The sequence below is a fragment of the Megalobrama amblycephala genome, linkage group LG19 (genome assembly GCF_018812025.1).
Source record: "Megalobrama amblycephala isolate DHTTF-2021 linkage group LG19, ASM1881202v1, whole genome shotgun sequence".
NCBI lineage: Eukaryota > Metazoa > Chordata > Actinopteri > Cypriniformes > Xenocyprididae > Megalobrama > Megalobrama amblycephala.
The window spans coordinates 27415627-27431363 of record NC_063062.1 but is presented as its reverse complement, the minus strand read 5'-3'; the positions used below and the strand labels follow the sequence as shown (position 1 = coordinate 27431363).

General features: G+C 34.3%; 1 protein-coding gene across 3 annotated transcripts in view; it reads left to right on the top strand.

Moving 5' to 3' along the window:
- Positions 1 to 506: 506 nt before the first annotated feature.
- LOC125254543 (transmembrane protein 255B) overlaps positions 507 to 15737 on the top strand; it is a 38129-nt gene continuing 22898 nt past the window's right edge. For 2 of the 3 annotated variants that reach the window (XM_048169198.1, XM_048169196.1), the window contains exons 1-3: positions 507 to 658; positions 1583 to 1725; positions 7964 to 8026. In XM_048169198.1, coding sequence (XP_048025155.1) covers positions 601 to 658; positions 1583 to 1725; positions 7964 to 8026 — 264 coding nt within the window. In that variant the 5' untranslated portion in view covers positions 507 to 600. The remainder of the gene's footprint in view (positions 659 to 1582; positions 1726 to 7963; positions 8027 to 15737) is intronic. The other variant, XM_048169197.1, reaches the window with a different exon arrangement.

Below are 15737 nucleotides of genomic sequence, written 5' to 3'. Positions count from 1 at the left end.
TTATAATTTGAAAGCAAACAAATAACCCTGTTTAGGAAAGGGATGTCATACCTTTCAGAAAATATAATTTTCATCTTAATATTGCAATTAAAACGTATTTAACAGTAATTTATATGTCCACTACAGGGTGGTTTATCTTATGGTTTATGCTCTGAATAATGGCTCATAATTATCTAAAAATATGTGTGGGAGCTCAGTCATATTTTTTTTTACAGTACTTAAGTGTCTAGGACTACTATTTATGACAAGACATAAAGCAAATGGAAATTTAAAACAAAAATGTTTGAGTATTGTGAGGGTTGAAAGGCACTCTACGGTGATATTCACCCTACACTTTCTGTAGGAGTTTCAAAGAAACCATAAAGTCAAAAAGAAGTTACAATAAAATACAAATTTTAAAAATAATATAACGTAACACTACCAGGTTAGACGAGTTTCAGTTGAACTTGTCCACTTTGTTCAGGCTCTAATTTTACGACCTTGAATTCCCCGGAGGGCGCGGGCACGTGTATAAAAGCTCGAGCAGTCGCGGTGGCGCGCACAGTCCGGATTTACCCAAGTGAGTGAGATCGTGTGGATTATAAACATTAATGAGGAGAAATGACTAACTCACAGGAAACGACCCTGCGCGACAACGCTCCTCCACACGCTGCAGCAGGTAAGTGTATGGGGAGTGAATGAAATTTCAAAAATATAGTTAATTCTGCGTAAGAAATATATTCTTATATAGAAAAATATTATTATATAAAAGAAATAGAATGGTCTGCGTTAACTAATTTTTATATGCGAATAAAATATGTGTTTTTACCCCCGGAAAGTAGGCTATTTTATCATTTAGCCTATATTGCAAACTTTAATAGAGCATCCTTACATTTGATAATATTTAGCCTACATTTGATTGGCTTCAGCTCGGGTAAAGTAAGTGAGACCTCAGGTAAAAATCAGTTGACAACCAAATGTTCCTGTCAATAATAATTGTCTCAAATGGGTTTGTCTTTTTGAAAATGTTTTCATTTGTCTGATATCATCAGTGGATATGATTGTAAACAAGCATCTAACAAGGGTGTATTTAATAAATTAGATAAAGTGAGATCTAATTTGAAAAAAAAAAAAAAAAAAGAGTGCTTTAATTTGACATATCTTGACATACTTTAAACTGTACTGACATATTTTGACATAAACATTGACATTTGGGATGACTGTAAAATAACCAAATTCTCAAAGGTTGAGATTAAAAAAATAAAAAATAAAAAAAACATGCAAATGTTATAATTCTCACTAAAATCATTTAAATCGTTTAATATTTTCAAAATAGTTAGTGGGGGTGCTGAGAGATCATTTAGCAACCAAAGTTAGTTGGCAGTACATAAATATATAAAGCCAACAAGAAATTTCCAAGAATTTTCCCCCGGTGGGACGGAGAATGATTTATTTTGCCAACTGAGTTTGTCAGTCAAGATGGGAAACTTGTGTATTTAAGCAAATTTATGTTGTTGATTTGCAATAATTCATAAGATGAGTTAACTCCTAAATTCTCGTACATTGAATTCTCTGTCTCACTGTCTCACTGTCTCTCTGGTAGATGCAGTGAGGATGAGGAGGAGAAAGGCTCAATGGCTGGTTTCAGGCATGTTAAGTCTGTCTTTGCTCATTGTTGCGATGGGTATCTACACCAGCACACGCACTGAGAGTGTCAGCATCACAGGATACATGTCCGGGATCATCGTAAGTATCATAATCACATAATTTGTTTGAATTTGTTTGCTTTTTCTGTTCTGACTTACTATGAGACCACATCCTTGATCTTTTTGTACATACCCTGGGGAACTAGAGTTTATTCTGGTCTCAATGAAGATTCCATTCCATCCAGCCAGATGAAAATGTACTTATATGTCTCATTCAGTCAAACCATAATCTGATAAGAATGTAGACATTTGAGAAGGGTTGTCTGTCAAGAAGAACGCTAATTTTGGTTGGAGCAGTCATTCCTCCAACAACCCAAGCCAAATCCACTGCTCTGACACAATTTAACTAATAGAAGTTGCCAAAATAGACAGAGACCAACCTAACCTTCCAAGACAAATTTTCATGAGAAAACAGCATACTCTGACATAGCAGGAGTATTATAGTTTTTTTCTGAAATACAATTTATAAATGAAGTTTCGGATAAAATCATTTTGGGTCTCACTAGCCCTTTCAAAATCCTTAAGTGCACATAAATATTCACTTTATGGTTTAGCCTGTGCTCAAAGATTATATAATTATGGTCATTGCCAAAGAAATTATGTTTTACATTAAGTGCTGTAAATCAAACAAATAGCATTTAATGTTTTTTTTGGAAAATAGCAAATATGCATGTAATGGGGTTTTGTGTAATTTTCTTGGGCTTTGACGTGATTACACAAACTGAGTTTAACAAGTAAGAACTTTCACTTTACATTAAGGTTCCCTTTGTAACGGGTTTATAAAGGTGTTTGTTAAGGAGTAATAAGTCATTTACAAATGCATTATAATCATTAATAATGCAGTTATAACTGCATGAATAAAAAGGGCGACTTTAATGCAATACCTGCCAAATAGTGAGCCGTTTTTAACTCACATGTTAGAAATGCTTGATAAATGTATTTATTAACACTTATTTAACTGAAAACCAGATTCCTGGTTTATTTCAAGATGCAGCAAAAATTGACTTTCATAATTAGTCTGAAGGGTGTTGTATTTGTGCTCTTCTTATTAATATCTTACTAATATCTCATGACTGCCACTTTTCATACTATGTTGCTTACCAGAAGTTTCTGTCTTACCCACTCTCCAAAAAGGTCACAATGCCTATCCACAGTAGTGTATAAAAACTGATTTCTTGTTTTTAAAAGATGAAATTCCAAAAGTATTTTGAAAATAAAACATAAGATAATAACCATAACTTGATGTGATATTAATAATGAAAAATTTAATTCCAGTATTAGTTACATGTGAACCCTAATGTAGGGTGGAAACCTGTGAACCATTTATTCATGAGTTATAAACATTAATAACCTGTGAAAGTGAACCTAGATGTAAAGTGGGAACCTGTGAATCATTTATTAATGAGTTATAAACATTAATAACCAATGGAAGTGAACCTTATTGTAAAGTGGAAACCATTTATTAATGCGTTATAAACATTATTAACCAATGGAAGTGAACCTTAATGTAAAGTGGAAACCTGTGAATAATTTATTAATAAGGTATAAACATTAATAACCTGTGAAAGTGAACCTTAATGTAAAATGAATAATTTATTAATGGGTTATAAACATTATTAACCTGTGAAAGTAAACCTTAATGTAAAGTGGAAACCTGTGAATCATTTATTAATGAGTTATAAACATTAATAACCTGTGAAAGTGAACCGTAATGTAAAGTGTAAACCATTTATTAATGCGTTATAAACATTAATAACCAATGGAAGTGAACCTTAATGTAAAGTGGAAACATGTGAATCATTTATTAATGCGTTATAAACATTAATAACCAATGGAAGTGAACCTTAATGTAAAGTGGAAACCATTTATTAATGCGTTATAAACATTAATAACCAATGGAAGTGAACCTAGATGTAAAGTGGGAACCTGTGAATCATTTATTAATGAGTTATAAACATTAATAACCAATGAAAGTGAACCTTAATGTAAAGTGGAAACCATTTATTAATGCGTTATAAACATTAATAACCAATGGAAGTGAACCTTAATGTAAAGTGGAAACCTGTGAATCATTTATGAATGCGTTATAAACATTAATAACCAATGGAAGTGAACCTAGATGTAAAGTGGGAACCTGTGAATCATTTATTAATGAGTTATAAACATTAATAACCAATGAAAGTGAACCTTAATGTAAAGTGGAAACCATTTATTAATGCGTTATAAACATTAATAACCAATGGAAGTGAACCTTAATGTAAAGTGGAAACCTGTGAATAATTTATTAATGAGTTATAAACATTAATAACCTGTGAAAGTGAACCTAGATGTAAAGTGGGAACCTGTGAATCATTTATTAATGAGTTATAAACATTAATAACCAATGGAAGTGAACCTTAATGTAAAGTGGAAACCTGTGAATAATTTATTAATGAGTTATAAACATTAATAACCTGTGAAAGTGAACCTAGATGTAAAGTGGGAACCTGTGAATCATTTATTAATGAGTTATAAACATTAATAACCTGTGAAAGTGAACCTAGATGTAAAGTGGGAACCTGTGAATCATTTATTAATGAGTTATAAACATTAATAACCAATGGAAGTGAACCTTAATGTAAAGTGGAAACCTGTGAATAATTTATTAATGAGTTATAAACATTAATAACCTGTGAAAGTGAACCTTAATGTAAAGTGGAAACCATTTATTAATGCGTTATAAACATTAATAACCAATGGAAGTGAACCTTAATGTAAAGTGGAAACCTGTGAATCATTTATTAATGCGTTATAAACATTAATAACCAATGGAAGTGAACCTAGATGTAAAGTGGGAACCTGTGAATCATTTATTAATGCGTTATAAACATTAATAACCAATGGAAGTGAACCTAGATGTAAAGTGGGAACCTGTGAATCATTTATTAATGAGTTATAAACATTAATAACCAATGAAAGTGAACCTTAATGTAAAGTGGAAACCATTTATTAATGCGTTATAAACATTAATAACCAATGGAAGTGAACCTTAATGTAAAGTGGAAACCTGTGAATAATTTATTAATGAGTTATAAACATTAATAACCTGTGAAAGTGAACCTAGATGTAAAGTGGGAACCTGTGAATCATTTATTAATGAGTTATAAACATTAATAACCAATGGAAGTGAACCTTAATGTAAAGTGGAAACCTGTGAATAATTTATTAATGAGTTATAAACATTAATAACCTGTGAAAGTGAACCTAGATGTAAAGTGGGAACCTGTGAATCATTTATTAATGAGTTATAAACATTAATAACCAACGGAAGTGAACCTTAATGTAAAGTGGAAACCTGTGAATCATTTATTAATGAGTTATAAACATTAATAACCTGTGAAAGTGAACCTAGATGTAAAGTGGGAACCTGTGAATCATTTATTAATGAGTTATAAACATTAATAACCAACGGAAGTGAACCTTAATGTAAAGTGGAAACCTGTGAATCATTTATTAATGAGTTATAAACATTAATAACCAATGGAAGTGAACCTTAATGTAAAGTGGAAACCTGTGAATCATTTATTAATGAGTTATAAACATTAATAACCAATGGAAGTGAACCTGTGAATAATAAGCATCACACCTATAAGCCAAACATATTTGATACAAGCTGAATAAAGTCACCTAAATATGTTTTTTTTTTTTTTTTTCAGCATTTTCAGCATTTTGTTATTATGAAGATAACTGAACTAAAAAATGTAGGAGAACAAACTATAGTAAGCTATAGTAATAGAAAACTAGACGTGACAATAATATATTAGGCTACACTTTATATACTTTGTCAGGTCACATCATTCTTTCAGGGTTACATCACTAAGCATGCGTGTTCTGGCATGTGACAGGAGTTGGCGCTAGTGAGCATCCAATAAAGCCTTGCCACTATCATGAGAAGAAGTCACACAGTACTGTTCCGACATGCTTTTAAGTGAAATTTTGTGTTTAACATTACTGATTTGATGGGTAAGCTAACTGAGGTGACATTGCAGACTATGTTTTTCAAGTGTTTATATTATAATCACTGTGTTAGTTTGTATATTATATGTGTAATCGCTGTGTTTGTATTTATATTAAACAAATAACCGCTCCGGTGCTCCCGCTTCTGTCGCGCGCAGGTACTGTGTGAATGGCCAAATACTAAAGTTATGATATCAAGAATAATTATGAATTGCTTATTAATATTTCAACAATAAAATATGTCACCAGGAAAAGAAAAAAAAGATCTTCTGTGTCTGCTTTAATAAATACATGATTCACATGTGTTCACGTTACATTAAGGTTCACCTTCACAGGTTACTAATGTTTATAAGTCATTAATAAATGGTTCACAGGTTTTCACTTTACACTGAGGTTCACTTTCACAGGTTATTAATGTTTATAACTCATTAATAAATGGTTCAAAGGGTTTCCACTTTACATTAAGGTTCACTTTCACAGGTTATTAATGTTTATAACTCATTAATAAATGGTTCACAGGTTTCCACTTTACATTAAGGTTCACTTTCACAGGTTATTAATGTTTATAACTCATTAATAAATGGTTCACAAGTGTCCACCCTACATTAGGGTTCACATGTAACTAATACTGGGATTAAATCTTTCATTATTAATATCTAATCAAGTTATGGTTATTATCTTTTGTTTTATTTTCAAAATAAAGTTGGAATTTCATCTTTAAAAAACAAGAAATCAGTTTTTATACACTGCTGTGGATAGGTATCATGACCTTTTTGTAGAGTATCATGGGTATCACAGAGGATCCACTTCATTTCCACACCAATCAGGGTTCAGTACTCGGACCTGTTTTATTATCTCTGTACTTAGCAACATCATCAACTATCAAAACTTCTACTATCATTCTTATGCAAATGGTACTCAGGCCCATCATCTAAAGCTGAATTCTTGTTCCTTCCAACCAAGACTCAATGTTAAGGCCTTATCATTTCAATCAACAACTCGACCAGTTTCAAAGAAAGCCAAGAACCTTGACAACAAACTATCATTTGAACCCATACTAACCAGAACATTTGCAGAGACTTGTTCTTACTACTACAGTTCACTCCTGGCTGGTCTCCCATTTGTAATCAAACCTTTCCAACTTCTCCAGAATGCTACAAAGTGGCTATTCAACTTTTCCAAGTACTCTCACGCCACGTCTCATCTCTGCTTCGCTTCATTGGCTTCCTATTTCTGCTAGAAAAAGGTTCAAAACAGGTTCCTGGCATACAGGACAGTCAATGGTCAAGCACCGTCCAACATCTGTAGTACTATTATGACATCTAGGACTGTAGCTGTTGCCAACTGTCACATACTGAACAATACAGGATCAACTTGTAATATTATAATATTAAATGCTATGTCCTTTTTGAATCAATGTGGGACACAATTTGTACCATTTTGGCCATTTGTACAGTATTTTTGTCCCCTTACCTGTTGGAGGGGTCCTACAGAGATTGTCCATGAATTGATAAACAAAAACTTATTATACTTTTATTATACATTTGCATCCTTTTTACCTAAATCAGTTATTGAGAACTTCTCCTTTTGTGTCATGCGGGTTTGAAACGACATAAAGATAATATCAGAATGTCTCTGCATTTTTGTGAACTAATCCTTGAATTGTCAGTCTTAATAATACTCTAACTTGCATTTTCCCCATTAATAAATTGCATTAGTGACTTCATCTGTGAGCTCAAGGCTGCTCAGACATTATAAACAAGGGGCTTCTTGTTGATACAATGTCAAATATTATCAATGGGTTCACAGCAGGAAAAAGAAGATAATAAAATCAGCCTGACAGTGAGAAGTAAACCACATACTGTGTTACTAAAACATCTCTTTTCCATCTGTGAACTTGGATGGTCTGTGAAACTCCAGCATATACCCTACTGGAGACCTGGGTTATGAGTATAACTAATGAATGTCAGCTCTCATAAGCTGATGGCCATTAAAGATTTGCATGCAAAGTGATTGGATCTTCCAGTTAGCTTTTAGCAAGATGTTGAGGAGAGGGAAGATTATATGTTCCGCAACAGGATGTAATCCTAAAGTATTTGTGTATCTCAGACTTCCCCTCATATTTTCTTGTCATTTAAGCTTGATAAAGCCATAGAATGAATGTCATAAATCATTTAGCTTGAAATGAATTGAAACCATTATAATGATTCCCAGTGCTCTTTTGGTCATGCTTATGTTCTCCTGAGAATTTTGCATCATTTCCCTCTGTCTACTGATTGCAGCTGGCATTTGGATCATTCTTGGGAGTTCTTGGACTATGCCTGGAGGAAAACCGCAAACAGCTGGTAGATATCCCATGTAACGTTTTCAGTCTTCCATCATCAGCATCAGTCTTCTTGTTTTATGATGCTCAGCATGATACCATGTCATCCTGCCATGGTCCTTTCTAGTTATGCTTCACAAAATATGTATCCTTTTTATTTTCCCTTTTCTTCACTGTAGTTATGGAAACATTCGAATCTCATGCTTCCAACGTGCAAATATGTGAAGCTCAAACATTTAAAAAAACAAACAAAAAAAATGCAAGATATCAGTTTTCACAGTGCTGCTGAATGCTTGATTCTGATTGGTTGAATGTTTCAAAATGTTGATTAATTTTCTGTAACTGAATGACCACATTAAAGTTCCATATCACTTGACCTCACTCTTTTAAATATATAGAACTTTAAACCCCATAAACTTGAGAAAGTCAAACATAAATGTCAAAGATGGAAGCTTTGGCCTGTATAGGTCATGTGTGTGGCTAAGAAGAAACACAGACACATGCTGGTTTGACTATATTAGTGAGGAAATCTCATCAGCTCAATGGTTTTGACTATGACTTCAGGTTAACTCCAATTACAGCTTAGAAACAGCCCAAGATGCTGTGGTAAGCTGGGTGAATTAGTGATGTAAGTAGGTTTACAACAGAAAAGAGACAACAACCTGAAAATATCTATATACAGTGACAATTGTACATGTAGTAAATGTGGTACAGTATAAGTGGAATTACTGGAATTTAGAATTTTTCAATAATTCAGTGGCCCTACACTGATCTAACTTGACAGGTTAATGGATGGTAGTATAGTACAGGCAAATCCCTTTGACTTCAGTGTTACAGTGTTTAGAGTTCAAAAGTTAAATAGTATCTTTTATTTTGGTTATAAATGCACAGAAAATGTGAGTTATAGAGTACACATCCTTGTGACAAAGAAGTACACTTTAGCATACTTTTAAAAACAATACTTAATATAGAAATAATGTAGCCTACTTTAAAATAATAAACATGAATGTAATGTTTTGGGACACATAATTACATGTTAATTGCAATTAAATGAAAATGTATTATAGTATTATAGTTTAAATCAGGGGTGTCCAAACATTTTTAAAAGGGGGCCAGATTTGATGTTGTGGACACATCTGGGGGTCCGGTTCCTTTTCTATTACAAACCCGATTCCAAAAAAGTTGGGACACTGTACAAATTGTGAATAAAAACAGAATGCAATGATGTGGAAGTTTAAAATTTCAATATTTTATTCAGAATACAACATAGATGACAAATCAAATGTTTAAACTGAGAAAATGTATCATTTTAAGGGAAAAATAAGTTGATTTTAAATTTCATGTTATCAACACATCTCAAAAAAGTTGGGACATGGCCATGTTTACCACTGTGCGGCATCCCCTTTTCTTTTTATATCAGTCTGCAAACGTCTGGGGACTGAGGAGACAAGTTGCTCAAGTTTAGGAAAAGGAATGTTGTCCCGTTCTTGTCTAATACAGGCTTCTAGTTGCTCAACTGACTTAGGTCTTCTTTGTCGCATCTTCCTCTTTATGATGCGCCAAATGTTTTCTATGGGTGAAAGATCTGGACTGCAGGCTGGCCATTTCAGTACCCAGATCCTTCTTCTACGCAGCCATGATGTTGTAATTGATGCAGTATGTGGTCTGGCATTGTCATGTTGGAAAATGCAAGGTCTTCCCTGAAAGAGACGACGTCTGGATGAGAGCATATGTTGTTCTAGAACTTGGATATACCTTTCAGCATTGATGGTGCCTTTCCAGATGTGTAAGCTGCCCATGCCACACGCACTCATGCAACCCCATACCATCAGAGATCCAGGCTTCTGAACTGAGCGCTGATAACAACTTGGGTTGTCCTTGTCCTCTTTAGTCCGGATGACATGGCATCCCAGTTTTCCAAAAAAGAACTTCAAATTTTGATTCGTCTGACCACAGAACAGTTTTACACTTTGCCACAGTCCATTTTAAATCAGCCTTGGCCCAGAGAAAACGCTTGCGCTTCTGGATCATGTTTAGATATGGCTTCTTTTTTGACCTATAGAGTTTTAGCCGGCAACGGCGAATGGCACGGTGGATTGTGTTCATCGACAATGTTTTCTGGAAGTATTCCTGAGCCCATGTTGTGATTTCCATTACAGTAGCATTCCTGTATGTGATGCAGTGCCGTCTAAGGGCCCAAAGATCACGGGCATCCAGTATGGTTTTCCGGCCTTGACCCTTACGCACAGAGATTGTTCCAGATTCTCTGAATCTTTGGATGATATTATGCACTGTAGATGATGATAACTTCAAACTCTTTGCAATTTTTCTCGGAGAAACTCCTTTCTGATATTGCTCCACTATTTTTTGCCACAGCATTGGGGGAATTGGTGATCCTCTGCCCATTTTGACTTCTGAGAGACACTGCCACTCTGAGAGGTTCTTTTCATACCCAATCATGTTGCCAATTGAACTAATAAGTTGCAAATTGGTCCTCCAGCTGTTCCTTATATGTACATTTAACTTTTCCGGCCTCTTATTGCTACCTGTCCCAACTTTTTTGGAATGTGTAGCTCTCATGAAATCCAAAATGAGCCAATATTTGGCATGACATTTCAAAATGTCTCACTTTCAACACTTGATATGTTATCTATATTCTATTGAGAATAAAAGTTTATGAGTTTATGAGATTTGTAAATTATTGCATTCTTTTTTTATTCACAATTTGTACAGTGTCCCAACTTTTTTGGAATCGGGTTTGTACATAAATACAATATATATAAATTACATTTTATATATATATATATATATATATATATATATATATAATATATATATATATTACATGTTTTGTTTCTTGAAAACATAACAGATTAGACAAAAGCTTGAGCTGACAGTAGAGTAGCTTGAGATATGACACGGATGTAAATTTAATACACAAACAATATCTGTAAAACATGCTACATGGTAAAAAGTTAAAATATTGTTTCTATATGTAGAATGTCTTTATGGTATTTAGTCTATAAACACATTTAATATAAATATGTATGTACAAAACTGCAAGTTTATGACAAAAAATAGTCTGTAATTTGGCCTGTATTACTTATTTAATACATATGTCTACATTAAAAAATTACATAAAATGAGATATTAACCAACATTTCTGACAAAATACCATGGTTACAGTTAGTGTTACCACAGTAAATCCATGATAAATGTTGTTGAATTGTTGGTTGAAAAATATTCTAACTGGATCAGCTCAGTGTTTCTCCTGATTTGCACATTAGTGTTGTTGATTAAGTCAGCACTGTTTCAACTGGCTTTAAACCAAATTAAATCACAGAGAGATTTGCAGCTTGTACCTGAGACCTCTACGCCGAACTCGAACACTTCTCACTGGATGTTTAGTGGTCGTGTGATTGAGACAAGTAAACACATTTGTGAGCTCATGAGTCGCACGCCGCGCAGTGCGCACAAGTAGCGTTGTTTTGTTCTGCGTTGTTTCCCTGGTCTAAAATTTACTACTGCCACCTTATGTTGACATTCATAAACTACACGATTTGTAAATTATGCATGGTGGGCCACATATAATATATTTTAATTGACAAGCTGCGGGCCGTTTGAAATTCATCCCCGGGCCGCATTTGGCCCACGGACCAAAGCATTTTGGAGGGTTTCATTCAAAAATGTGCAACTTGTATTTTTGTTAAATTCATTCACTTAATTCATCCAAAAATCTGTATTGTTTGTGTAAAGTTGTTTACATTTTCCCTTTACCAGCAGAATGATTTTATTTATGCATCATGTGTACAACGGCCCATTGTAATTGCATTATAGTGCATGTTTTTGCTTGTTTATACAAAACGATGGACACAATTATTGTCTGTGGTAATCGGCAGCATTTCAGAAGTGCTGTTGATAGAGCATAACCAGAAGATAATGGGTTCCTTTAATGGCTCACAGATGTGTTTTGCAATGTAACAATCCATTTTATACATGAACAAAATACTTTTTGCGTGTATTAACCAGAAACCAACTTTCTTTAATACATACATGATGTTCAGGAAAAGTGTTCAAAGTAAGCAGACCACCCACATTTTAATGCCCTACTACAGGCCAGAACATTGTATCTTTAGCTGTTTGTTAGGTTATATACTCTGCTATTACAACTTATAACAGAACTTTTACATTTTCTGCTTAAAAAACGATTATAAAAGGTGTACTGGGACAGATACATGTCCAAGCAACAGGATTTGCTCCAGATTGGTGTTCCAGGTGAATTCGGCACATTTTATTTCTGTCTGTGCCTCTTGTACTTTTGTAAATGGCAGAACCACTTCCTCTCATCTTTGCTGGGTCACTATACTAAAGAGAGTGAACACACAGCACTGAGCTGATTTCCTGCCCAGTGTTTATGGGCCTGGTGTCAGTCCGTCTATACTCAGATCCAGCATTAACTACACTCTAAAAAATGCTGGGTTAAAAACAACCCAACAAACCCCGTGGTTGAGTTAAATGTTTGCCCAATGTGCTGGGCGGTTTTATTTAACTCAACTATTGTTTAAAAATGACTATATGAGTGGCTTAAAATGAACCCAAAAAAGGTTGGAAATTAAAAATGAGACATAATTACTAGAGGCAACAATAATAATTAAAAGGTGAACATTAATTAATAAGCAATTTGATAAATATTTATTGTTTAATTATTATTCATTAAACTTGTTAAAGGGTTAGTTCACCCAAAAATGAAAATTATGTCATTTATTACTCACCCTCATGCCGTTCCACACCCGTAAGACCTTCGTTCATCTTCGGAACACAAATTAAGATATTTTTGATCAAATCTGATGGCTCAGTGAGGCCTGCATCGCCAGCAATGACACTTCCTCTCTCAAGATCCATTAATGTACTAAAAACATATTTAAATCAGTTCATGTGAGTACAATGGTTCAACCTTAATATTATAAACTGACGAGAATACTTTTTGTGCTCCAAAAATAACAAAATAGCGACTTTATTCCACAATATCTAGTGAAAGGCGATTTCAAAACACTGCTTCATGAAGCTTCGAATCTTTACGAATCATTTGTTTTGAATCAGTGGTTCAGAGCACCAAAATCACATGATTTCAGTAAACGAGGCTTGGTTACGTCATAAGCGTTTTGAAACTTCAATAGTTCACATGACTTTGGAAGTTTGATACGCGCTCCAAACCACTGATTCGAAACAAATGATTCATAAAGATTCAAAGCTTCATGAAGCAGCGTTTTGAAATTGCCCTTCACTAGACATTGTGGAATAAAGTCACTATTTTGTTATTTTTGGTGCACAAAAAAATATTCTTTTCACTTTATAATATAGAGGTTGAACAACTATTGTCACATGACCTGTTTTAAAAATGTTTTAGTAGCTTTCTGGGCATTGAAAAAGGGAGTGTTATTGATGTCTATGCAGGCCTTACTGAGCCATCGGATTTGATCAAAAATAACTTAATTTGTGTTCCGGAGATCACTGAAGGTCTTACGGGTGTGGAACGACATGAGCATGAGTAAAAAATTACAGAATTTTCATTTTTGGGTGAACTAACCCTTTAATAAATGTTAATTTATTAAACATATTAATAAATGTTAATTTCAAACATATTTTGGGTTCATTTTAAGCAAGCAATACATTAATTTTTAAACAATAGTTGAGTTAAATAAACTTGCCCAGCAGGTTGGGCAAACATTTAACCAAACCGCTGGGTTAAAACAACTCATTCGCTGGGTTTGTCCATTTTCAATCCAAATTGGGTTGTTTTTAACACAGCATATTTTAGTGTGTACATTCTACATCATACACAGATTTACTGCTGTCACAGGATAGACTTGACATGAAGAGTAACTAGATCACTAAAGATACACTGCCTGTGCCCAGCCAAAAAAAAAAAAAAAAAAAGTTGTTTGGATTTAAATAGGCAAATACTTAAGAGTCTATGACTGGATTATTATTGCTGTGATTATTATGTTTCTAGCATGTTATATGTTTGGGAACAGTTCTTTTAACCCTAAATGATGGAGTGTGTAAAAAAAATTGACCAAAAATTAATGCACCTCTTGATGGAAATAACATTTATTTCCATCAAGAGGTGCATCAGTTTTGGTAAAGAGCTTGTTTTGACAATGTAAGAGTCCAGCACTCTGTAAAGTCTACTCCAGCACATCCCAAAGACTTTCAATGAATTTAAGATCTGGGGCCCTATCATACACCTGGCGCAATGTGATGGCAGGCACGACACAAGTATTTTTTGCTAGTTTCAGCCTGATGCAGTTATCATTTTCACGTCCTGCGCCATGTTGTTTAAATAGCAAATGCATGTGCACCCATTTGTGCGCCCATGGGCGTGCTGGTCTGAAAACGAGGTGTGTTGGTGCGTTACTATTTTGAGGCAACTGAAATAAGACTGCGCCATTAACCAACTGAAACCTGGTCTAAAGTCAATGCCACAATTTTTTAAAAATTTTTTTGTTATTTAAAGAGCGCGTTAGTAATATGCGCCTATATGCGGGTGCACAACACGCATACACTCTGCTTATTATACACACAGGGACGTGCAGCAGCACACAAACATGCCAAATATTAAAAATAAAAGGATCACAATGTAAAAGATTATTATTGTGTGCATAAAGATAAAAATGCTTTGGTGGAATCCCGCTTTTCCCGTAGATGGTCTCAAATTCAGTCATTTTTGAAAAAAATGTAAATGAATATGTTTTATAAACACAAATGATCGCCTTCCAAGTGGTTTCGCCAAAACCGCACTTTCGTATTCTTCAAAAAGCTTACGCTGTATGTCCTACCCTTCCCTATTCAACTTACGGAAAAAATGGAACTGGTCCTGCGTTCGTTCCGTAAGTAGAATAGGGAAAGCGTAGAACATACAGTGTAAGCTTTTTGAAGAATACAGAAAGTGGAATGACGGAACCACTTGGAAGGTGATCATTTGTATATATGAAGCATATACATACAAAAATGACCGATCGTTTCGCTAGATAAGACCCTTATTCCTCGTCTGGTATCGTTTAAAGCCCTTTGAAGCTGCACTGAAACTGTAATTTTGACCTTCAACCGTTTGGAGGCCATTGAAGTCCACTATAAGGAGAATAATCCTGGAATGTTTTCATCAAAAACCTGAAGAAAGAAAAGACATGAACATCTTGGATGACATGGGGGTGAATAAATTATCAGAAAAATTTTATTTGAAAATGAACTAATCCTTTAAGGGAATCGGTACAACCCTCTTAGACCATGTGCTGGGTGCTACAAACATTTTTCCCATCATTAAACAAGCAACAGTGGATTCGGACATACCCAAAATGCACTTGCGCGGTGCGCTTTAGACCATGCACTTAGATTGTTAAAATAGTGCCCCTGGACTCATGTGTGAAAATGATTCCTCATACTAACTCCCAACCATTCTTTTACAGTTTGAGCCTAATGAATCTTAGCTTTGTCATCCTGGAATATGGCCATGATGCATCTTCCTACATGGTTGTTTAAGAAAAAAAAGCTACATACTCCATCAAAAAGGGTTAAAAGAACTGTTGCCAAACATGTAACATGCTAGAAACAATAATCACAGTGATAATGATCCAGTCATTGTCTCGTAAGTATTTGCCTTTTTAATCCAAACAGCGACTTTATTTTTTTGTCCGGGAGGTGTATATAAATGTCAGTGGTGCTAGTCAGTGTAA